Source organism: Gymnogyps californianus, chromosome 6 (genome assembly GCF_018139145.2).
Source record: "Gymnogyps californianus isolate 813 chromosome 6, ASM1813914v2, whole genome shotgun sequence".
Lineage (NCBI taxonomy): Eukaryota > Metazoa > Chordata > Aves > Accipitriformes > Cathartidae > Gymnogyps > Gymnogyps californianus.
Window position 1 is genome coordinate 14,273,953 of NC_059476.1, and position 23,001 is coordinate 14,296,953.

A 23,001-nucleotide genomic window follows, 5' to 3' on the forward strand; every position below is an offset into this window, starting at 1 on the left:
GGCGCAACTTGAGGCCATTTCCTCTTTTCCTATCACTTGTAACTTGGGAGAAAAGACCAACACCCACCTCGCTACAACCTCCTTTCAGGTAGTTGTAGATAGCGATAAGGTCTCCCCTGAGCCACCTTTTCTCCAGGCTAAACAACCCCAGTTCCCTCAGCCGCTCCTCATAAGATTTGTTTTCTAGACCCTTCACCAGCTTTGTTGCTCTTCTTTGGACACACTCCAGCACCTCAATGTCTTTCTTGTAGTGAGGGGCCCAAAACTGAACACAGTATTCAAGGTGCGGCTTCACCAGTGCCGAGTACAGGGGGACAATCACTTCCCTAGTCCTGCTAGAGTGTAAAGCTAGTTTGCCGCGTTAACTGTAGAGGGCCTGATCCCATGCAGAACTAATACAGGAGGCCCAGTCTTGCATTGTGCTAGTGTGAAAGGCCAGATCCTGTTTGCTACTAGTGGGTTGGGTCTGATCCTGCACTATTCAGCCATGAAGTGTCCCTGTTCACCCAAAACTCCTTAATGTTTCATTGAAGGTGGGAAAGCAACTAGAAAAACAAAATGAATGAGTAATCATTGGAAATATCTCCAGGATCTCTCCTGACTTTATTTTTTTTTTCCTCTTTTCTCAGGTGACATGGGAATGCAAGGTCCCAGAGGTGAGTCTGGAGTTACCTGCTTTCTCCCGTAGATTGGCAGTCTGCCATAGGGCCTGGGTAGCAAATGGATTTTTGTTACTCCAGAAGTTAGATAGAGAAGCTGATGCATTCCATAGTTCAGATATTGTTGTGATGGTTGGGGTTTTTTTCTCTTCTTCTGGGCAAAGACAATTTTGGAGTTCACAGTAGAAGAGATAACAGATCTCACTTTGAACCTAGAAACTTCTTTCACCTGGATGAAAGTCATTCCTGAAGCCAAGCTCTACCTGGTTTAATCACAGAGTGCTTCAGAGGATTTTGCGTGGTGTGAATGATTCAATCCATTGCATAAATACAAGGGGTCCAATGTGGCATTGCTGAAGATGGTAGAACTTGTAAACATGCCAGGAGCATAACCTCCTTTTTATGGGGGGTGAGGGTTGGCCAAAGTGACAAACAGGGAAGACCTATTCCCCACTGACTGTCTGTTTCTTTCTCTCTACAGGAGAGCGAGGACTTCCTGGTGTCCCAGGTGGGCAGTAGTACAATTCCCCTTTGAGGGAGGACATTTAGTGACATTACTGTAGGCAAGAACAAATTTTGCACTGCAAACCTAGCTCAAGGTGGTTCTCTAAAGAGTCAATATTTAGCATAGACTAAGTCACTTGATTAATACCTTGGTGTTGAGCTACAGACACAGCTCAGACACTTGGTTACAAGCAAGGCCTCAGCCTGACTTCCACTTAGTTGAACATGCCTAATTTGGAGTTGTGAAGATCCCAGCCTACCTTTGGAAGAGTCCCACAGCTGCATGAGTACTTGGTCCAACTTCCTTGTGCTCTTACATGTATTGTGTTCTTCTAAAGAGATCCCTGTTCAAGTACCCTCCTTCCAAGTAATATATTCTTTACCCCAGCTGATTAATCCCTCCAGACTTCAGGTTCCCCTAATTTGCATGTTATTATTTCATGATACACAGACAAGGACTCTGAACATTTGTTGTGTTTTTCTTTCCAGGCATTCCTGGTCCAATTGGGCACCAAGGACCAGAAGGACCAAAAGGACAGAAAGGCAGCATGGGTAAGCATCTCTACCAATCAATGCCATGAGTCTCTCACAACTGATTGACACATGGCACGGGAATACAGACACCAGGTTGGTGTGATCATTGCCTTCCCCCATGGAGGTGGCCATGGATCCTCTTGCCCAAGGCCTCCCATAAAGACACCTTTTTTTACAAGGCATTTGTTTCCTGTAGGTGATCCTGGCATGGAAGGTCCCATGGGACAAAGAGGTCGAGAAGGGCTGCCAGGGCCTCGAGGGGAGCCTGGACCACCTGGATTTGGAGAAAAAGGAGACAGAGGTAGGAACTAGGTGTCCCATTCTTGGATAAAGCAGAGATGGACAAAAGCTACAGCTTGGTCCTGATTTATAAAACACCTCAGTGATAGAATTTGATTTGATTATTCAAATCCAGATTTCATTTCAGATGTTTCCCAGCACAGACAAATCTGGCCTAAGGAATTTTTTTTGCCAGACTTATAATGGGTAAACAAGGGTTGTTTTGGTTTGCCAGGTCTCACAGTCAGGTTTGAGTTTGGCAGAACAAAAAGCACTTAGTATCAAGGTCATCTTCTTCCCTGTTATCCAAGTCGCCAAAGCTGGGGGATTTGTCTTGCTCACCCAAAAGCCCAGTGAGATGGGATTTTTTTCTTGGACAATGCATGCTTATTTGGGTGTTTTGAACTGACCAGCAGATTATTCATGACACTTGCCAGAGAAAGAATAACAGGAGATGGGATAATGGAAAAATGGGATCACAATTGTATTCTACAGTATCTATTCATGCTCTTATTCTGCAGGTGTTGTTGGTGAGCCAGGTCCTCCAGGGCCACCTGGTCCCCCAGGTTCTGCTGGCCTTAAAGGTAAATATGAAGATGGACAGAGAGAGCCTAGCCGACTGGTTAGGAGTAAATGAGCACTCCAGCCTTCCTGTTTCACTTGTGTTGCACTGCAGTAATCAGAAAAGTGAACTAATGGTCCTCATTTTAGATAAAATTTACTGTGGTAGGTACACATAACCTTTAGAGCAATAAATTCTTGGAGATTTTTAGTGAGAATGGGAATTGGCAGGGAGGTTTCTCAAAACACCAATCTTTAAGATGTGTGATGTTTCCAGCTGTTTTTTCTCGGCTTTCAGAAATAATAAGGTAAACTCCATATCCCTAACAGGGATCTAAGGCTTCTAACAGAGTTACAGCTCTACAATCCATGTAAGTGTGATAAAAAATTGCACTATAAAAAAATGGGTCCCACCTGAAGCACAGATCCCAGTGTCTCAGCCAAGATGGAAGGCTTGAGTCTCTTTACCTTACTTTAGGGAAAACAACTTCCTCTATGTCACAAGAACTAAGTTGTGTAGATTTGTTATCCTGGTTTTGAGGATGCCAGTGATGCAAATTCTTCCACTGGCTGGGGGAATTCCAATCTGCTAAACACCTATTGGGTTGTGGATGTTGTTGGACAAACCAGAAGAGATTTGTTCATTTTCTAATTGTGGCGTTACTGAAAGAAAATCCATGTTCCTTATTAACAGGTCTGATGGGTTCTCCAGGCCCGCAAGGTCCTCCAGGTGAGTGCTGCATTCCTTTGCTATGGCATCTAGAGACTAAAGAAAACAAAAACAGAGTGACAGCTTCTCATAGTTTTTCTTCTTCAGTGATGCATAATGGTGAGTGGGATGAATTAAACCCCCCATCTCATTTTTCTGCAGGTCCTCCTGGCCTACAAGGATTTAGAGGAGAAGCAGGTCTCCCAGGTGCTAAAGGTAAGGTTCTCTTCCCCTCAGCAATTACAGCAGCGCTAGCTGATGTGCTTTTCTAGCACTGCTCTGAGTAGCAGAGTTGGTCTAAGCATGTAGCATTTTGATGCTAGGGGCAAAGAACAGCATAAGACTGAGGAAAGAGGAGGAGGAACTAAACTTACTTAGTCAGTGATTGCAAGCAAATATTGAGAAATACAAGAGACACAGAGGTAATAGAGCAGTCTAGGTGAGGAAACATGGTCGGATGGATGGAGCTGTATTGAAGAAAGGAATTTCCAGTTTGAGTTTGTCTGATATCAGAGTATCTGTATTTCCCCTATGATTTTTCTTGATGCATGAAATTCCTTTCTCTTCTGACTTATTATTAGTATTCTTCAATCATCCATATATCTTTCAGGTGAGAAAGGAGCCACTGGAGCCCCTGGACCCAAAGGTATGTTGATCAATTAGGTATCTTTTGTGGATATTTTCTTTAGGTTCCTTTAGATATGAATACTGTCCATGGGTATTAACCCTATCCTTCTTTGGCTTTTTCTTCTGTGCTCTTGTCAGAAAGCAGACTTTATTTTCTCTGATGGTAACATTTTACAATGAAACAATCTTACAGAATCCTTCCCTTTTTTGTACCACAGGTGATCAGGGTGAGAAGGGTTCTCGTGGAATGACAGGTCAGTGGATTGTCTTCCTGGAGTCACAGGCTATCTAATATACACATGCATTATCTGAGTTTTCAAATAACAGTATAGCCCAGCCAATCTCAGTTAGCTTTCTGAAAAAGTATAACGATGTTATTGGTTATAGGAGTTTTATTTTTGCACCCAATTTTTAAACAAATAGATCTCATTCTTGATTCCAGTAATCTTGGTAGCAACCTTTGTATTTAGCTTTAGGGAAATTCTCCCTCACATGCCCTGTATTCACGTCACTTGAGCTTTTCTAATGCCCAGAGACAGTCACGAACCATGAGGCCTGAACATCCTGTTAATGCTGTTTTTCAATTGCAAAGCACCAAATATTGCTGACAGTCATAAATTGTGTCTTCACCAAGATTTGTTTGATTCATTTTCATACCATTTCACTACAGGTGAACAAGGCTCAAGAGGAATGCCTGGTCCTCCAGGAGAGCCAGGGGCTAAAGGACCTGTAGGTGGGTAACAGACAACAGCTGTGTTTATATGTGGGGCAATGTCATCTCCACCCAGAGTGTGTTTCTATGAGCACAGACAAGGAAACAACATGGGAGTGGAATCATACTGGTTGTGATCCTAGGTCTTTAGATAGCTAAGATTAGTCTGTATACTCAGAAAAGATGTCCTACAGTTAAGTTTCAAGTGAATGTTTTCTGGATCTTCAGTAACTGCAGCCAAGGTTTCTTTCAGATGCGGTATGATGAAAAGCCATTCTCTTGTATTTACGGCTGTGCTCTGCTTACTAGGAGAACATGGTAACTGTGGTACTATTTCAGCAGTCCCTAACAATCTCTTTTCTTTGGACAGGACAAGCTGGCCGTGATGGACAGCCAGGTGAAAAAGGTAAGGGATTCCTTTGAGGTAGAAGTGCAAGTACTTTCTGCTTTGACAGGAGGTTGATTTGTAAAAGGAGTGGGAGAAGATGGCAGCAGATGCATGTTCTGGGATCTTGCTGTCTCAGAAGAACTGTAGAGTCAACCATGTAAGCATGGAACTGAGACATATAATGGAGCTGGCTGTAAACTTGTGAAAGAGTTCTTCTCACTACAGAACTCTTCGGTCATTGATGTTCACCTCCCAGGCACTGATGCTGAAAATGGCCAGTTGGCTATGAGGATACAATAGGTAGAAAGTGCTGCAGGACAGCTGGTGGCCAAGCTTGAATGGATTGGTATATTGTAAGTCAGTGACTTCTGGCTTGTTAACGGTGATTATATCCCTAGGTGAACCAGGTCTTATGGGAATGCCAGGAGCCCGAGGCCCTCCAGGACCCTCTGGAGATGCAGGACAGCCAGGTAAAAGCATACAGAGAACAAAAATACTTTTTGCTCAGTCCGGAACACAGATGCCTTTGTCAACAATTGCCAGTCTTGATTTGAAGTTAAGGCTGGCAGAGGATCTCTGTACTGTAAGATAGCGATGAAAGGAAAACACACAGGGAATCTAGACCCTTTGTGATCTCAGGATTGCACACACTGCAGACAAGCACATCAGCTGCTATGAGCCAATATTCAGTTTACATACCAGGTGCTAGGCCAGTTTACACCACTTGTGGACTGTGTGCTGTAATTTCAAGTAAATGTAATCTTTTTCTCCCTGTTTATCCTTTCCCCACCTGGAATTTGTTTAGACATCTAAGAATTTTTGCCTTTTTCTGCCAGGTCTCACAGGACCCCAAGGACCGCCAGGTAGGCTTTTCCACCGTGTTCCAGTTATCAATGACACATTTTAATACACTCTTAAAAAACTCTTGTAATTTTCCCTCTGTGCTGCTTGAGGCTTCCAAAGTGATATCCCAAGGTTTCTGCATCTCCTTTGGCTTTTGAGACAGGTTTTGTGGTTGGTGTGTAATTTTTGAGGAACGCAGGGCCTTGGAGTGTTGAAAATTTGCCTCTCCCCAAAACATAGTTTGCAACAAATAACATGTTTCAGTTCCCTGTGCATCACTGAAAAGTCCTTCTAATCAGCAGCAGAAACAGAGGGGAGAGGATGTAGCAATAGAGGTGAAAACAGAGGATGTGACATCTGCAAGGAAAGGTTGTTTGGGGGGCAAGTCACCAGGGAATTTATCCAGGAGCCTCAGGACAGGGAGCAGTACCTGGAAGAAGCTACAGGTAAATCTAGGAAGCAGTGCCATCATCCAGGGAGCAGTGGGAGAAGGGAAGCCCTTAACTATGCCCAGGGACACTACCAGCTCAGTCTACAGTCCACTGTGAATTCTTCCACTTGCTGTCAGGGACCTGCTTCTAAATGCTGAAAGCCAGGGCCTTGAGTAGGGAGCTCCTTCTGTAAACCCACAAGTGAAACTCAACTGTAGTACCTGGAAAGAATAGAGCAAACAACATTTGCACTAACCATTTTAAATTGTTCATCTACCTCATATCAGGACTTCCAGGCAAGCCAGGCCAACCGGGGGCTAAAGGTGAGTTTTGTTTCTTCCCTAATACTTATTTTCTCTCTAAGCATTTCATTTTTGGGAGGATTAGCTGGTCTGCTGACCAGTCCCTGAATCAACAGTGGCATCTAGTGGCTTTAGGAAGGCAAGGTTTGAGAAACAGACAGTAGCCAAAGCCTCCCTGAGCATACACGAAAGGCAGGGCATCTGCTGAGCACTCAGCATGACAGTTCTCCACTGAGAAAACCTTAGCAAACCTAGTTCTGCCCTGAGCATATGAGTATGATGCCTGGTGAGTGCAATGGAAGCTGTGTGCCTGCCTCGGATAAATCAAGGCCTATTGCCTGTGCTGGCAGATGTAGTGCTTGGAAAGCTGATCAGAGGATATCTCTGGATTAGCTGAGCTCTATTGCTTCCCCCATGACCTTCTAGTGCTATGACTTCTCAGACAAGAGGTCAAGGACAAAGAGAACAGAAATCACATGTTTAATAAGACAATGTCATTGAGCTAGTGACAGATCTTCCCCCAAAAAGACATTAATCTTTTGTCTATTTGTTTCCTTAGGAGAACCTGGAGCTCCAGGAAAAGTCATAAGTGCTGGTATGTAGTGCTGTGAGATGTTCAAACACTTCTGCTTTTGGAGGATTTTCTGTTTTTTGTTATGCCTCCTAAATTCATCTCGGCTGTGTATCAGACCTGTACTGGGGCTCCCTGTGTTGGGAGAATACATACGCTATAGATGTGTGATTCCTTAAGGATAGATTTGTTACACATTCGCTGGATGTGTGTATATATGTGTATGTGTGCAAGCATATGTGTTTGTGTTCCAGAGGGTTCGTCAACTATTGCTCTGCCAGGCCCACCAGGTCCCCCAGGCCCAGTTGGCCCCACTGGACCCCCAGGTGTTCCAGGTGAGGAAGCTGCTCCTCTGCTGTGGTTTTGGCAGGCAGCTTACGTTGCTGTGCATCCAGTTCTTAATTTAATGTGTGATGTTTATTGTCTCTGCCAGGCTGCCCTTTCTGGGAGGCAAGATTGCTCAGGCAGGACTCATGGTCCTCACCCTTCCCTGCAGAAAGACCAAGATCTCAGGCTGAGTTAGGAAGGCAGCAGCCTCAAGGGAGAAATGGGATATGATCACGGGGGGGAAGGACAGAAGGGGGACTGAGAAGATGAAGAAACTGCTAACACTGTTGTTGTCCTTTAATCTGATGAGTACAAAGTAGTGATAGGTCAAATCCAGCAAGGAGAACCAAGCTCTTTTGCCTCTCAGGAAAGCAGGCTTGTGTCTAATCCCTTTCCCGGCACTGTTACAGAAGTCAGGAAGTGCTTGTTTTCCAGTCTTAGCTTTGAACTCAAGGTGGCAGAAATCCCCCATGAGCATCTGCAAATCTTTCACACACACACACACACAGACAGACTCTGGCTGTGCATGAGCTTGGTCCTCAGACTCCTCTGTCCCAGGTCAGACACCGCCCGCCAGCATGCTAGTGTCAGGCAGCAGAGTTCCTGAGCCCTGGTTCTCATGGCACTTCTGTGCCTCTCCCAGCTATATAGCTGGAGCTAATCCTGGAGCTGGTTTGGAGCTAGCCTCAATTTGCAGCAGCGAATGCAAGAGGAGGGTTAGGCCTATTGCATTTTTATTGTAGTCAGTGACATTCCGGTTATTTCCCCAGTCTAAGAGGCACCAAACACTTTAATTGCCACATGATGGAAAATAAGCCTCTTCTCTGGAGCTTCAAGTAATACATGGGACATTGATGAATTCATACCCCATAGCAATTCCATTTACTTGTGCAGACAAATACATTATTTGATAGTCTCAGTTCTTATAAAAGACCTGTTGATTCTTTCCTGCTGCTGTAAAATACAACCGGGAAAATCTAATGCAATCTGTTTTTTTTCCTTTGAAACCAGGTCCCGTTGGACCAGCTGGTCTCCCTGGACAGCAAGGTACCATTCTCCATCAGCTTTGATTCTGCTTCTTAAGAGAACTGAATTCATTAGTTTTCCTTTGTTTCTAATGCTCTTAGCCCTTGGCACAATCCCTCTCCCTTTTGTTTGCAGATTTCTTCCTTTCAGTTCATTTTGCTGCATTATTTGGCTTAATTAATCTTGTAAAGAATTTCTATTCTTTTTTTCTTTCCCAGGGGAAGAAGGGGGGTGGTAAGAGCCAGTGTGATGTGGATGCTGCAAATGTCTTTTTTTCTTATGTTATTTTTTCTGGAGGCTGGTATTTCTAAGGCACTTCTCAAGTGCAGTTGCCTTTCTGTGGTAGGAGGTATAGCCCAGCTGGATACCTCCTGCCATTCTGAAAGGCAGGAGAACAAACTAGAGCCAAATTGGGAATAATGTCACTGTGAAACCACTGCCAATTGGACAGATATCTGTTTGGAAGGGCCTGAAAGGAGCTGACTCCTAAGAACCTTTCTTAGCCGGTTTTCTATGATCCTGTTAGAGCAAATTGTGCAGTAATTTCCACATTTGAATATAGTGTCCCTCAGAGCCAGGTGCTGAGTTCATGCTCCCAGTTCACATAAGCAAAGTCTGAACCTGTTGTCAGGGAGGTGAGGAGAGGGTACAAAATGTCACCTTCTCTCGGTTACATAATTCACTTCCTCTTTTTTTTCCTGAAAAAGGTCCACGGGGCGAGAAGGGATCCCCAGGTGAAGCTGTGATAGAAACTATCAAAACAGAAGTCTCATCATTAACATCTCAAAGTAAGTGGGCCTGCCTTTCCAATCCTTTGCTTGGAGAGGTGCCAGAAGCCTCAAGGCCTGCTCACAGCTAACAGGAGATGCCTCTACCTCTTTCCCCTCAATGTGACATAGGGCAAGTGTGTGTGTATGTTTGGTGGTGGGACAGCAATACCAGCTACCTCTTCTGCCCTCCTTCTCATCTGTGCATCCCAAAGTGCTTTCAAAAGGAGGTAGATGGCATCAGGCCCATGTCACAGAGGAAAGCTAAGGAATGGTGACTGGTGAACAGTCCCTAACAGCAGAGGTGGTCACAGAGCTGTGAGGATGCAGCCTGGCCTTTTAGCCACTATATTCGCACAGGGCAGTTCCCTATGTAATATGAACACAGAGCCATCCATAAGAGAAGAACCAGTTTGAAAGGCAGGTTAATCTGAGCAACAGAAATCAAAATCTCTCTGTGAATTAGAGGATGAATTCACAGGGGAGCAAATGCTATTTTAAGATGAAATAAGTGGAGCAGAAAAGAATGGTTTAGGAGCATCCCAAGAAAAGTGCTGCTTGCTCTGTGCAATACTAGATGTGTGGTGCACTTACAGTCAGTATTCCTAGGGTCTGGGACCTCTGCAAGTGTGCAGGAGAGGCAAGGTAGAGGAGGGCATAAAATCATAAATGGTCCTTCCCTGATCACCGTCTGAATGGGATCATGTAGATCCAGACCATGCTTCAGTACTGTCCCATCCCCCATTCAGGAGTCTTGGATCTCAGCATCACTGAACTTTGAGTTTGTGCCTCAGCTTGGAAGTGAGGATACATCTCCAATCAAGATAACAGTTTATATAACACTACTTGTTAAATAATGGCTGCATAATGTTCTCCTCCAAAAACTTGCCCCTCTTTGAAAGAATCTTTCCTCCCCTTGAAAGTTCTTTCCCTCCTTCTCTAGCCTTTGAGTCTTTTGCTCTTTCCCTCAGCGACCATTACTCTCCAGAGAGATCTCCTCCCTGTTTCCAATATCTTGCCAGCCTGCTCAGCACTGTATTTTGCTTCATGTCCTAACCTGCATGCTGGCAACCAAACACATCTCTCCTCTCCCCTCTCTGCCTCAACTTTGGCTTAGGTCACCCAGGTCCTGCCTTAGTCCAACTCTGATTGTAAGAGCTTCTAACAGGAACTTAACAACAGTGTTTCCATAGCAGCAGTAGCTCCATAGCAACAATCTTCCCTTTTTTTGTGTGTGTTTCATTTGCACAGTGCTGGCAGATTTACAAGGGCGAGCAGGACCACCAGGTCCCCCTGGACCACCAGGTACGTAGTATAGCAGAGCTCAGTACTTTAAGCAGGGGGACGCTAACACACATGGCACGTTTCTGGGCCGTGCGGTTTGCTGAGTAAATATTCTGTAATTCCCCTGTTTCTTTTGTCATCAGGTGAATCTGTGCAGGGACCCCCTGGACCTCGTGGCCCCCCAGGTAAGAGCTTGTTTCTCTGAAACAAACCTGGAAAGTGGGAGGTTTTTCCAGTGCCTCTGTCCTGTGCCTTGCAATATCCCAGATGCAATCTTGGGTTTGGTGGAAGTTAGTAGAGCTTACTTTACTGGAAGCAGAATTTCACATAGTGGGTTCCTACTAACACAGTTTCACTGCAATATAGTTTCACAGCAGCAAGACACTGCCCAAGAGAGGAGATTTGCTTTGGCAGAGGTTTGCTAGCCAGAGTAGTAATTCATAAAAGCCATACTTTTTGGGAAGACACTCAACATTCTCAAGACCCCAAAGGAAGTAACTGCAATCAGTTCTGTCTTTACTTGTTACTTGTCCAGCCTTAACTTCCAGCTGGGGACAGATGGAGCGGTTCTTATCATGAGGAACATATCCCCAGTCCACTTCCTGTAGCACAGATTTCCCTTTCACAGCCAGAAGAGGGGAGGTGCAGGAGGACACAAGACAGGAGCATAACCCCATTCCTTGCTCTCTGCTCAGTAGCCAAGGGGAGCAGGTCAGGTGTGTGATGAAATGAACCTTCCCTTTCAATGTAGCGAAGGCCAGCTGGGATAGGCACTCTGTACGACAAAGAAAGGAGTTTCTCTGTCCTGTGTCTGCTGTGGTGGCAAATGATAATGAAAAATAACTAACAGGCATAGATACGTGTGGAGAAAACAATGATACTAGCCGACACTTGGAAATATTTGAGCTATGGCCATGGCTGGAGATGTAGCAGCTCTGACATGCATTTACTTACATTGCTGAGGCTTATCCTTCCTGAAGCCTTTTTGTGTCCCTTTTGCCTAGGAGAAGGATTACCAGGACCTCCAGGCCCACCAGGGAGACCAGGATCTTCCATGTCCACCTCAGGTAGGTTCTTCCCACTCATTCCCTCGCTTGTGCCCTGGGAATGTCCTGACTGTTGGGGTTCCAGAGAGCACATCCTTGGCTAGGACCAGGTGGAGCCAGAGGAAACTTGTGTCATGTTCTGTTGGATGTCATGAAGAAACCTTTTTGTTTTAATTACAGAAACATTCCTCACAGGCCCACAGGTCCACCAGGCCCACCAGGCCCTAAGGGAGACCAAGGTGGGTATATCCTGCTGCCTCACCAAGATACTAGATGGATCTCAGCACCTCAGACTGAAAAGAAGGAAGGAAGGGCTTGGAAGCAGAGTGTCCTGCCTTTCTGTGGCTGTAAGAAAGCTAGCACAGTGGTCACTAAATAAGACTCCTGTCTGCTGCCATAAAACAAGTCAGTCTTTGTCGGAGAAATTTATTAGCCTCCAGTACTGGTGTCAAGGCAATCGCTATATTCAGATCCCAACTTTACAAGCCCATTAGATTCAGGAGGATGCAGAGCTTCAGATTTGCCATTAAAGGGGAACAATCTTTTTGCAAAATGCAGTGTGGACTTGGCTGTCAGTGCAAGGAGGTGGCCCTGTGAAGTGCAGCTCAGCTCTCAGCTGGCAGGAAAACATGGGACCTACTCCCTTTACCCATTTCTGCCCTGCAAACTGAAGGCCATGATAATATTCTGCAGTTTGGGCTGGGATGTTGCAGATCAGAACAAAGCAAATGCTAACACTGTTCCTCTGCTCCCCTGTTCACAGGCGAACGAGGTCCACGAGGATTCACGGGTAAGGAGGCTTCCAGGAGATATCAGTGGGGCGCAGGGTAGCTTGCCTGTGTATATGACTGCTCCTCCGTTTCTGTGTCCTATGCAGGAGAACCGGGTGAACCTGGCCTTCCAGCATTCTCCTCCCATGGTCAGTCTGTGCCCACTTTCTTCCTTTGAATTCATTGTCCCTAGGCTGAAACCGGGAGGCAAAATCCTGCTTTATTGATTCTAGCTTAGTTTTAGTGGAGCCAGGATTTTGTCCACACATTTTATTCCTGTGAATCTCTGACTCTCCTTCTGCAATTGGCAGGTGACAGAGTCACCATGCAGGGACCTCCAGGAGTTCCAGGCCCACCAGGCCCACCTGGACCGAAAGGTGAAGTTAAAAATCTTCTTTCTTTCTTTGCTGGTGGCCTCACACAGCCAAGAGTGGTTGAGACTAAAGGATGGAGCAATCTGGTCCTTTGGGAACTACAGCTGTGCCCACCTCTGCCTTTTCAGGCAGAGCAGGACCATGGCAGTAAAATTGCTCTGAGCACAAGGCACCTGGGCAGGTCACAGAAGGCTCAGGAAAGCTGCTGTGGCCTCTTCCTTCTGCTCTTCCCCAACAAGCTGCTAATTCCAGATAGTCATTACAAGGGCTGGGTAGTTGCTTCTCTGACAACATGTAGCTCAATTGTTTTACACGACCAAGTATGCACCATGCAGTGACATCCATTACAATTGTCTGTCTCCCTCACTCTGTTTTTCAGGTGATGCAGGTGTCCCAGGTGCTCCTGGCATCCCAGGAGCATCTCGAGGTAAGAGGCCAGACCATCACTGCTCTGATATTATCAAGAAATGCTGACATGCTGGTGGAGACTTTGAAAAACCTCCTTTGGGTTTTACAAGTGTGGGTGCCAACATAATGCTGATGGGATTTGTGTTCAAAACCTCTTTTTGCACAGCCTGCCTTATATCAGACAATTTAAGAATTGCAAGTTTTCTGTTTCCAGCTTACTGGGAATCCTTTGAGCCAGAGTTTGTCCTCATGGGACATGAAAGAAAGGGATTCCAGGTTGGCTAACCATGTTCCACAAGGGATTAGGGAAGCTGCATTGAACCCTCTAGTGGAAAAAATTCTGATCAGAACAAAAGTGCCCTTTGTTCAGTTTTGCTTGCCCTCAGGTGGATTCATGTGAATTAAGCTGCTTTCATTCTGAGTAAGAGCATCTCTGTATGCAGGATATTAATGCAGTTTCACAAAAAGTGCGTATGGATTAACTTAGGTGTCCCTCCATGTGAATAAGCCCTCTGCTTCTCCATGTTGTGTGGTAGGAATACTACCTCAGGGTGCTGAGAAGGCAGAAACCTTAAAGAGCATGAGGTGTCACTCGACACCACGGTGACAGGAGTCACATAGGGCCCACCTGTATCTTGCAATGGAGATGAGTGAGGAGGTTCTTGAGCTGGTGCTGCCCAGGCTGGCTGGGATTGGGAGCAGCAGGGCAGTAAGGTTAGCCTAATGAGCTTGAGTGCTTTATGGATCTCCATCTATATTTCTGTGCAGCATTGCACTCTGGTGCACAACCTGACCAGGTCTGTCAGTGTGACGCCAGGGAGGTCTCTGGACTCAGCCCTGCAGAGCTGCATAGGCTGAATTATAAGATGCCGAATTAATTGAGGACGTTATACTGCTTAATAGCCCATGCTCAGACTATGTTTAGAGATGGAGGGGGAGCCCCTCCATAGTCCATCCCCAAAGCTCTTTCCAGACTTATGGGAAGGTCTCAATGCAAGCACACTTTAGCATCGCTTCATCTAATGCAACTACGCCAAAACACTCCTCCTTACAATGCTTTCTGTAGGTGGATCCAGACAAATTCAGGGACCCCCAGGACCTCCTGGGCCACCCGGTCCTCCTGGCCCAGGTGGAAGTTCATCTCAAGAGATTCAGCAGTATGTCACTGACTACCTGAAGAGTGAGTATAATGAGATTTTGCCATGGGTCAGCAGATGCATGCCTATCTCTCTTTTGTTCCCTGAGCCCCTTGTCACTCTCCCTTTAGAAACAGCAGCCCTACTGCTCTGGCCTTATTTCTATTGAATACTGTGAAGTGCTGTTGCCCACTGTGGCCTCTCCAGAACTGTCCTTCTGTTGGCCTGCTTTTTGCCAGGGGAAGAGGGTCCAGTAATTGTGCATATGGCCATTGTCTTCCCTCCAGTGATGTGGGCATATCTTGGGCTTCCTACCTAGGTGAAAATGTAAGGCATTATTTGACTGGTGCCCAAGGCCCACCAGGCCCTCCCGGCCCACCTGGAGTCATCACCACTGCGGATGGGACGAACTTGGATTATGCGGAGCTGGCTACCCGTGTTATGAGCTACATGACAAGTAAGCACCATGTTGGTAAGCTCTGTACTGAGTCACGCTCTCAGCTGAGCTTGTGCAACATCTAGGAGGTGAGACCCAGAGGAGAAACAACAGTCTTTAAATAGCAGCACCCCAACCCAGTTATTCATCTTCTGCAGTCTTGGCCCAGGACTCCACACAGCTGAGGTGGCCTCTGAGCCTTGTCCCATTTTAATGGTTAGATTAACTAACAGTTGCTGCTGTTTAAAAAGTTTCACATTAAACATTAGCTGTTAGACCCTGTAACGCCCCCAAGACCCAAACAGAGGTGGCTCTATTTGGTATATGTGGTCTTAAGTATTCTGGGGCTGTCTTGTATGCTTGGGGCCCTCCTAAAGTAGATGAAATTCCCAGAGCTTTTGGAAGTAGCCTGAAATTTCAGTCAGAAGGGCACAGACCACACAGCTGTGGAGACGACCAGGATGTGTGAGACAGCAACTGATTCATGGCTGAGGGCATGGGAAGCCCATTCCACCAGTTAAACTGGATTAATTCAGCTTTCCTTTGTCCCTGCCTGACCCCTCTTCACCTTCTGTCTCATCCTGCCTGATGTAGAACCTTTTCATTCCCACAGGCTCTTCAGATCGCTATCAGTCATTTGCCAGTTCGGTATCAACTACATCCATTTTGTACCAAGAACTTCTGGACATGCTGCAGAGTAAGTGACCCTCAAGGGAAACATGGGGGTTGGGGGTAAAGCATCCCAGCAGCCTGGAGATCTGCCCTTCCCTTCCAGTCTCCTGTCTCCAACTGGAGTTACCAGCAGCTGCTTCAGAGGGCAAAGGCCTGCCATAGGTGCTGCTGAGCGACCTGCGATGTCTCCTTCCAAGTCCTTTGGAGACAGATTTATGTGTCTTGTACTGGAGAGTTTGCATGCTTTCCAGAAGCTGTATTTTCTTACCTGTTTGCTTTTCGTACTCACTGTTGTAGCTCTGCGGTTTCCCACTCTCTCCCCTCCCTTCCCCTCCTTGGCTCTTGAGGTGGCATCTGCCTATGTCCCTCCTTTTCAGGAATTCCCCACAATTTCCCCCAGTCTCCCACTAAACCTTGGGCTTCTACTTTCCAGCTCCCCCACTTTCTTAGTGTTCCCCCCATTCATTCTTGCCCACCCCAAAGCCTTGCTATGTCTTTGTTCTTAAGGTGAGGAGGATACCCAGCTCTGTATTCTTTTCTACACACACTGTTACTCTGGGCTGGTAGATAAATCACCAGGAGGTTATTTTGCTGTGCCTGAAGGTATTGATGATGCTGGCCAACATGGCGCTCCTTCTGTGTGATTCAGTGGGGAGTCAATCAGATTCCACGTTCCAAACAGACAAATGGCTGCTGAAATGCCACAGAGCTCAGCATGGTCTTTCCCAGCTAAGCCACTTTTTATTCCCTTTACCCAAGATGTTGTCCGGGTGTCCTGAAGAAACAGAGCACAAGGAGGTCCGTTTAGCAATCCAAATTCTCATCCTCCTCAAACCCTGGGTTGTAGGAGGTTCCCAGCCCTGTCGCAAATGTTTCTGACACCATACACAGGGCAGTTCACACTCAGAAAAGGAGGAGAGGGGGGAAAGGAGCTTTGCATCCATAGGTTTTGATGGTCTCCCTAGTGGTGGGGGCTCAGCTCACAGGCTGGGAACTCCTCACATCTGGCATCTTTGCAGCAGCTGGACAGCCTTAAAAGATGCATTTTTCATTTCCAGGAGAAGAAATTCGTCAGTATCTAATCGGACCTCGGGGCCCACCAGGACCTCCTGGACCAGGGGCAGATGGCATGTCTCTGTCACTGGATTATGATGAGCTGACCAGACGGTTTATCAGCTACTTGACAAGTAATGGTCTTTATTAGTGTGCATTTCCCTCTGTTCCTTTGGGAGCTGAGCAGAAAGCTCATGCTGTCGGTGAAAACTCTTCCAGTGTTGACTGTGTGAATCTATGTATAGAGACCTCCTCACAGGGATTGTGAGAGACTTGGAAGAGAACGAAGATACCCTGGAGCTAAGATACTATCCACAGACTCTAGTAATGAGTTCTTGCTTTGCTAAAAACTGAGCTTAGGAACGTAATTTCATTTTAGCCATCTTAGAAGTCCCATCAACAGCTTCAGGTGCCTTTATAATCCTTTTCTCACTGGCTCTGTGGCCAGGATATATCTCTCTGTGGAAGAGTTGATCTACGCCCACTTTGTGTCGAGGCACCTCAGGCAACAAACTCTCAGAAGTTTAAAGTTAGTTGAAACAAATTCCACCTCTCTGCTTCATTTTCCCATCTGTAAAGGGGTGATATGGCATGTAAGAACTGTTGGACAGAGAGGACTCTGGAGCATCCCCAACAGCAGCGTTAAAAACCTATCTACTTAAAAGCACAGCCTGGTCCGTGCTCAGTCTCTCTGAACTGCCCTTGGAGACCAGATCTCACTAATGGCCTGCTCCAAAGATGGTGGGAATTTCCTTTTTGGTTCTGGAAGCAGGAAACTGCTGTTTAACAGCAGCACCCCAACAGCTCGAGCAGGACAGCTGCATTTTATCAGCAAGGACATTTCATTAAAGCAGATCACAAAGGTGCAAAGTTTTGCACCAGAGCTGCTTGCAGATAGGCAGACACAGGGAGAGCAGCACATGCATCAATCAGCCAGGGGGTCACAGCTGAGCTGCATGTCCTGGGGTGCCACCCCCACCATGCCAGGGGTTCATGAGGTGTGCAGAGCTTTTGCCAAGAATAGAGGCCTGATGCCTGCCTGTCTGCAGGTGCCCTTGTGTTGGGATTAACGGGGCAAGCTTTAACTCCAAGTGCAGAACAAGGCTTGAGCCCTGGTTCCCAGCACAACCTGCTGATGGGAACGCTCCACCCTGCAGGAGTCCCTCCTGCATTGCCTGTGAACAAGGCTTGCCGCCTGTCTGCTCACACTGTAAGAGCCTGTTTTAATAATGTGCTACTCTTGGATCTCTTTGATTTTGCAGGTTCTGGGATGAGCATTGGGCTCCCTGGACCACCTGGGCCTCCAGGGACACCTGGTATATCTTACAGTGACCTGACAGCATACCTGCGAAGTAAGCCAACTTCTTTACTCCCTTGCCGTAGGCCCCTACACATCCCCAGGCTCTTTTTTTACAAGCTTAGTCACAGAATTTCCCCTTTTGCCCATCGTGACAAATAACCTTCTATGAGACTCTGATGGTCCCTCGGCCTTAGCAGCACTGCAGGCCTCCTGGGCTCTGCACGGACCACGAGGGGCTGCAGACAGATCACCATGCTCCTGTGGAGAGCAGCAGCAGCGAGGTGCTGTCTTGGGGATGGGGATGGAGGAGCCCTTTGTCTTCTCCAAACTCTGCAGCACAAAGGAATTTCTTATGCCACTTTTTAAAAGTATATTTAAAAAATAGGGACTTCTACCCTCTTTGGGATCTCCTGACTTCCCAATATGATGTGTACATTCAGGGAACTGAGGTGCACCTGGAAGGCTGCACCAGAAGGTGCTGGGGAGAAAAAAGCACCTTATACTTGGCTGTAGCTGGCATTATCTGTATTGTCAGGGAAGGTTCATCAGGGTTGCGGTGGTTTGGGTGACTCCTTTTCTTCCCTTATGTTTTACAGACTCTGAATTCAGTGGTCTTGTCGGGCCCCCTGGTCCTGCAGGGCCCCAAGGACCTCCAGGGATCCCTGGATCACCAGGAACCTCTCTGGAGGACATCTCTGCGTACCTACAAAGTAAAGCAATTGTGTTTCTCACAGCTGGCAGGGAGATTCTGTTTGTAGGTGCTGGGGGGACTGAAGCTGAGATTTAGCTTACCAGGGGCATGACTGCCCACTGAGAACAAGGTCACTTTAAAAAAAAAAATCTCATCAACATCAGCTGGAAAGGGATGGAAGTTGGGGTTGGAGCCTTTAAACTTTCAGGATCCCCAGACATGTGTAATTTCCTTGTCCTCTCACTGTTGGAAAATAATTCTTCCTCTCTCTCGAGGTGTGGGATACTCCTCCCTCTCTGGAGTCCAGGGCCCACCTGGCCCTCCTGGCCCTCCAGGACCACCAGGCTTCTCAGGAACCGGCCTCCTGTCCTATGCTGACATCACCCACAGCGACGAGTTCAGGAGCGAGCTGATCCAGTACCTGAAGAGTAAGGGGACGCCATCCATCCTCCCTGCACAGACCCCGAGCCATGCTTTGCCTTGTGTAGGCTGCTGGCTCTGCCACAGCTGAGGCAGTCCTGTAGGAGCCTTCCCTGAATTGGGGCTGCAGCAACACCTTATCTCTACAGCCAGGTCTACGCAGGACTACACTGCACCCCATAGGCTTGTCTCCTCTCAGTCTGACTGCAAGCTAAAAGTCCATGTTGTGAGCCAAAAGGGACAGGCACTGGGCAGTTACAGTTGGCCTGTACTGAACAGCGAGTCCCTAGTAAGGTCACCTGCAGAGTTTTGCCGTGGGAAAAGCATTTTCTTTGACAAACACTTGCCTACAGAGCAATGGATGATGTAGGGGCTGGAGGGCAGCACTGAGGCAGCTGTGAAGCAGCATTGGTCCGAGCTCTCATGCTGGCAAGTCACCCAGGGCAGCCTTTCAAAAACATGGGGATCCCCTCACTTTTGGGAGGCTGGTCACAGAATGGCTGTTTTGGCAGAGGTGCTGAAATTGGCCTGAGAGGAGTGCACCCTTCTGCAAAATCATTGGGCATGTTTCCAAGATTGGGCACCCAAAATTGTGGAAGAGATGGGAAGGAGGAGGGTGTCATGCCATCTGTAGAGATCACGGTTGACATACGTTCCTGCTGCCTGAGAAGTGGCACTGGATGAGGGTTACTGCAGTGGTTGGTGGGACAGAATTTCACACTCCAGTCTTCATTCAGGTGGTAGCACAGGACCTCTGCCAAGCCTGGGGGGCCCAGGTACCCCAGTGTCACAGAAGTCCCCCTCTTGTGTTTTGCAGGTGATGAAGTTCGAAGCTACATCTCAGGGCCGCCTGGGCCCCCTGGGCCACGGGGACCACCAGGACCCAAAGGAGATAGCGGCTTGGTGGCTGGGTCTATGTCTTCATCATACCAAGGGTTACGGACTTCCGAGCGGTTGCATGGAGGATCCCTTGGTGCTGAGGGATCCCATGGGGGATCACTGGGCACAGGCAGCTCATATGGCAGCTCCATGAGCAGCATGTCATCTTACAGTGCCTCAATGGGCAGCGATGGCTCTTATGATACCTCTATGGGTGGTGATGGGTCTTTCGATGGGTTGCTGACAGAGGAGGAATCACACAGGAGATCAGCAGGTTCAAGCAGATCCTACAGCAGCTCCTTCACTGGTTCCCTGGATTACAACGAGCTGGCACTCCGCGTGTCAGAGAGCCTACAGAGTGAGTGGAATGCCTGCTTGTCCTGACTCTCCCTGTCCAGCCCACAACTCCTAACCCCCTGTGCCTGGTATCACGCTGTTCACTTCCCTCACCCTTCCTGCTGCCTACAGCTCTCCCTTACACCTTCCTGCCTCAGCATCCAGCCACAGTTTTCCCAGAGCTCCTTTCAAATGACATCTTTAATTCCTCAGGCCAAGGTATTCTCCAGGACCTGATGTCTTATACTGCACAGGGACCCCCAGGCCCTCCTGGTCCCCCTGGCATCAGCAGGGTCTTTGCAGCCTATGGCAATGTCACCGAGGACCTCATGGACTTCTTCAGAAGTAAGTGACATGTTGACTTGGTATTTCTGGCTAAGGCATATGAGATCTCTCCAACCTCTCATAGACCTAGTGATCTTTTCACCTTTGCATGCTGCAAAAATACAGTCAAGATACAAAGCTGGAGGCAGATAGTCTTTCCATCCCCTTCCTCCCTTGCTGGGGAGGTGCAGTCTCATCGTTAGGAAGGACATCAGGTTTTCCTACTCCTTGTAGGAAACTCATCCCAAACCCTGAAGGCCACTGTGCTTGCAACCCCTGTGGCCCATTTTAACATGACGGGGCTGGCACGTGTAGAGCAACATGAGACAGCGGCTCGCTCTGTTCTCAAAGTCCTCTCCCTGAGCGTGGGCCAGCTCCAGCCCTGGTGACAGCCAGGACACTCAGAGAGGGTGGCAGAGCAGTGCTGGTGAAATGAGATCACAGCCTGCCCCTGGGACTTTGTTGGGACCAAAACCATTTTTGAAAAACTTGCTGTTGGTCAGTCTAATCCCATCTAAGCTAGAGAAATGTCCTTCCAGTGTGACTCACTGCTTCTCTAAGTGACCACAGAGCGCAAGTGGTTTGTCCCACTCATTCATCCTCTCCTTCATTTCCCTCTCCAGCATATGGTACCATCCAGGGGCCACCCGGTGAAAAGGGAGAGAGGGGTTATCCTGGACCCAAAGGTAAGGCTTGCCATCCTTTCCCTCTCAAGCCCTGTAACGCCCAGGAAGCAGCACTGTGTCTACAGAGATAGTCGGCACAGGGCAGCTCAAGGTCACAGCCTCCCCACAGTGGAGGTGGCACCTTCAGGATCTCAGCCCAAGCATCATCCTAACTTGGTCTTCCTTGCCCTGGCCTGTCCAGGTTCATGGGCCAGTCATGCTCAAGGGCAAACTTGGTCTTCTCATTCCTTCAGGTGACCCTGGACCGATGGGCCCACCAGGACGCCACGGGCACAGGGGACCAAAAGGAGAGAAAGGAGAGAAAGGTATGAACATCTGCCATCCCCAGGAGAGCAGGGTTTGCCTGTCGGGGAGTGGAGGATTCCCCAGGCACCAGCCCATCTCTGGGAACGGCTGGAAAACCCACACGGCCCCATTGTTTTGTTTGTTTTCAGTCTTTTGTCTTTTTACCCTACATGAACTTTTCAAATAACCCTCCTTTTGACTTTCTTGTTCCCAGGTGAACAAGTGTATGTTGGCAGAAGAAAAAGAAGAAGTGTCGGGGTTTAAGGAAAGAGGCAGCTCAGTTCTGCACTGGGCAGCATTCCCAGCAGCCTATAGAGAATTAGCCTGAATCTTCACTGCCTTAATGCTAAAACGTCCTTGCCGATCAGCTAACCACTTAGACTTGATAGTTCAGTGTCGCTGCTGAGATTTGAATGGCTCTTCTACATGTCCAGCATGGTCCTAACGTGGGTATTTGCTCCTGTTGCTGGTGTTTGGCTTAGCACCCCTGAGTTCCCAGGCTTCTGTGTCTTTGGGCTGACAAGGGCTTCTTGTCTCACCCAGTCCAGGCTTCTTGTATTACTCCCAGCTACATAAAAACCTGGTTTTTTTAACAACTATCCAACTATCCAGCAAAACGAAAAAAAGAAACCAATCCCTCCCCCACCAAACGCATGATTTTTCAGAGATTAGATTCAGCCCACAGGACAAAAGGCCCTGTAAGAAACCCTGGGACTAAGCTTGCTCATCGCACTGGGATTTCCCCTCCGCAAGCTCTGCTGTGCCAGCCCTAAGCGGGAGGACCTGTTGAAGCAGGTGCTGGTGGCACTGAGTGGGGCTGTGGCTCGAGGGTCTCTGGGAAGGGGCACGCTGCACTGAGGTACCCCAGACGGTGACCCGCACAAGACACTGAGTCCCGCCCTGCCAGTGCCCAGCTGCTGCAGTGTAGCAGGCGCTACAGGGAGAAATAGCTGGGCTCTGCCTTCCCCACCCAGCTGCCTGGCGGTGCTGATGTCTGCCTGATAGTCCCCACTGTGGAGCTTTCTGACCCCTGGGGTCAGCAGCCACTATCCCCCCGGCCCATGACTTGCTTTGGAAAGCGATGCCCTCCCAGCTCGGCAGTTTTGCAATGCTCTAGTGCTCCAGGTGCGTTAACCCCGCTCCCGAGCCGAGCTCCTTGGACAAACTGTTACCAGAGGGGCTCAGACAGCAATGGGGTACAGCACGCGCAAGTACTTTGCAGGGAGCCTGGGTCGGCATGTGCTTTGCAGTATCTGTTTATAGCAGCACAGCGAGACATGACATGCACAAGGACGGAACTGAAGCACTTTTACATGTAATTTCTTGATCTTTTTAAAAATATTTTTGTATTTTTTCCTGTTTTTTAAACATTGGGGAAAAAAAATTTAATGTAAACAACCCAATTAAAGTGTGTTTTTCACCCCAAGCTTGCCTGATCGGTATTACGTTGGGCAGTCAGCACCGGCTTCACGGTGACCATGGGCAGACGCACCTTGTGGTTTTGGTGGCTGTTTTGTTTCCCATCACTGGGACGTGACCCGAGCAGAGGCCGAGCTGCTTCTCAGGTGTCAGCGGTTTCCAGTCCCATTAGCAGCAGCCTCTGCACATTGTCCCAGGCTGCCACAGCCATCTTCTTACTTGCAGCGAGGCAGTACTCATAG

General features: G+C 47.8%; 1 protein-coding gene across 1 annotated transcript in view; it reads left to right on the top strand.

Moving 5' to 3' along the window:
* COL17A1 (collagen type XVII alpha 1 chain) overlaps window positions 1–22,755 on the top strand; it is a 38,609-nt gene extending 15,854 nt beyond the window's left edge. Inside the window, 41 exon segments of the mRNA XM_050899037.1 lie at window positions 630–656; window positions 1,141–1,167; window positions 1,653–1,715; window positions 1,894–1,998; window positions 2,498–2,560; window positions 3,232–3,267; window positions 3,409–3,462; window positions 3,857–3,892; window positions 4,092–4,127; window positions 4,544–4,606; window positions 4,956–4,991; window positions 5,372–5,443; window positions 5,810–5,836; window positions 6,535–6,570; window positions 7,109–7,144; window positions 7,375–7,455; window positions 8,459–8,494; window positions 9,181–9,261; window positions 10,492–10,545; window positions 10,668–10,709; window positions 11,535–11,591; window positions 11,751–11,768; window positions 11,771–11,809; window positions 12,334–12,360; window positions 12,448–12,489; window positions 12,652–12,717; window positions 13,094–13,141; window positions 14,189–14,302; window positions 14,578–14,715; window positions 15,308–15,391; window positions 16,425–16,553; window positions 17,682–17,771; window positions 18,316–18,429; window positions 18,686–18,838; window positions 19,648–20,067; window positions 20,259–20,390; window positions 20,993–21,055; window positions 21,289–21,329; window positions 21,331–21,360; window positions 21,555–21,653; window positions 21,656–22,755. Coding sequence (XP_050754994.1) covers window positions 630–656; window positions 1,141–1,167; window positions 1,653–1,715; window positions 1,894–1,998; window positions 2,498–2,560; window positions 3,232–3,267; window positions 3,409–3,462; window positions 3,857–3,892; window positions 4,092–4,127; window positions 4,544–4,606; window positions 4,956–4,991; window positions 5,372–5,443; window positions 5,810–5,836; window positions 6,535–6,570; window positions 7,109–7,144; window positions 7,375–7,455; window positions 8,459–8,494; window positions 9,181–9,261; window positions 10,492–10,545; window positions 10,668–10,709; window positions 11,535–11,591; window positions 11,751–11,768; window positions 11,771–11,809; window positions 12,334–12,360; window positions 12,448–12,489; window positions 12,652–12,717; window positions 13,094–13,141; window positions 14,189–14,302; window positions 14,578–14,715; window positions 15,308–15,391; window positions 16,425–16,553; window positions 17,682–17,771; window positions 18,316–18,429; window positions 18,686–18,838; window positions 19,648–20,067; window positions 20,259–20,390; window positions 20,993–21,055; window positions 21,289–21,329; window positions 21,331–21,360; window positions 21,555–21,653; window positions 21,656–21,712 — 2,972 coding nt within the window. The 3' untranslated portion in view covers window positions 21,713–22,755.
* Window positions 22,756–23,001: the final 246 nt, after the last annotated feature.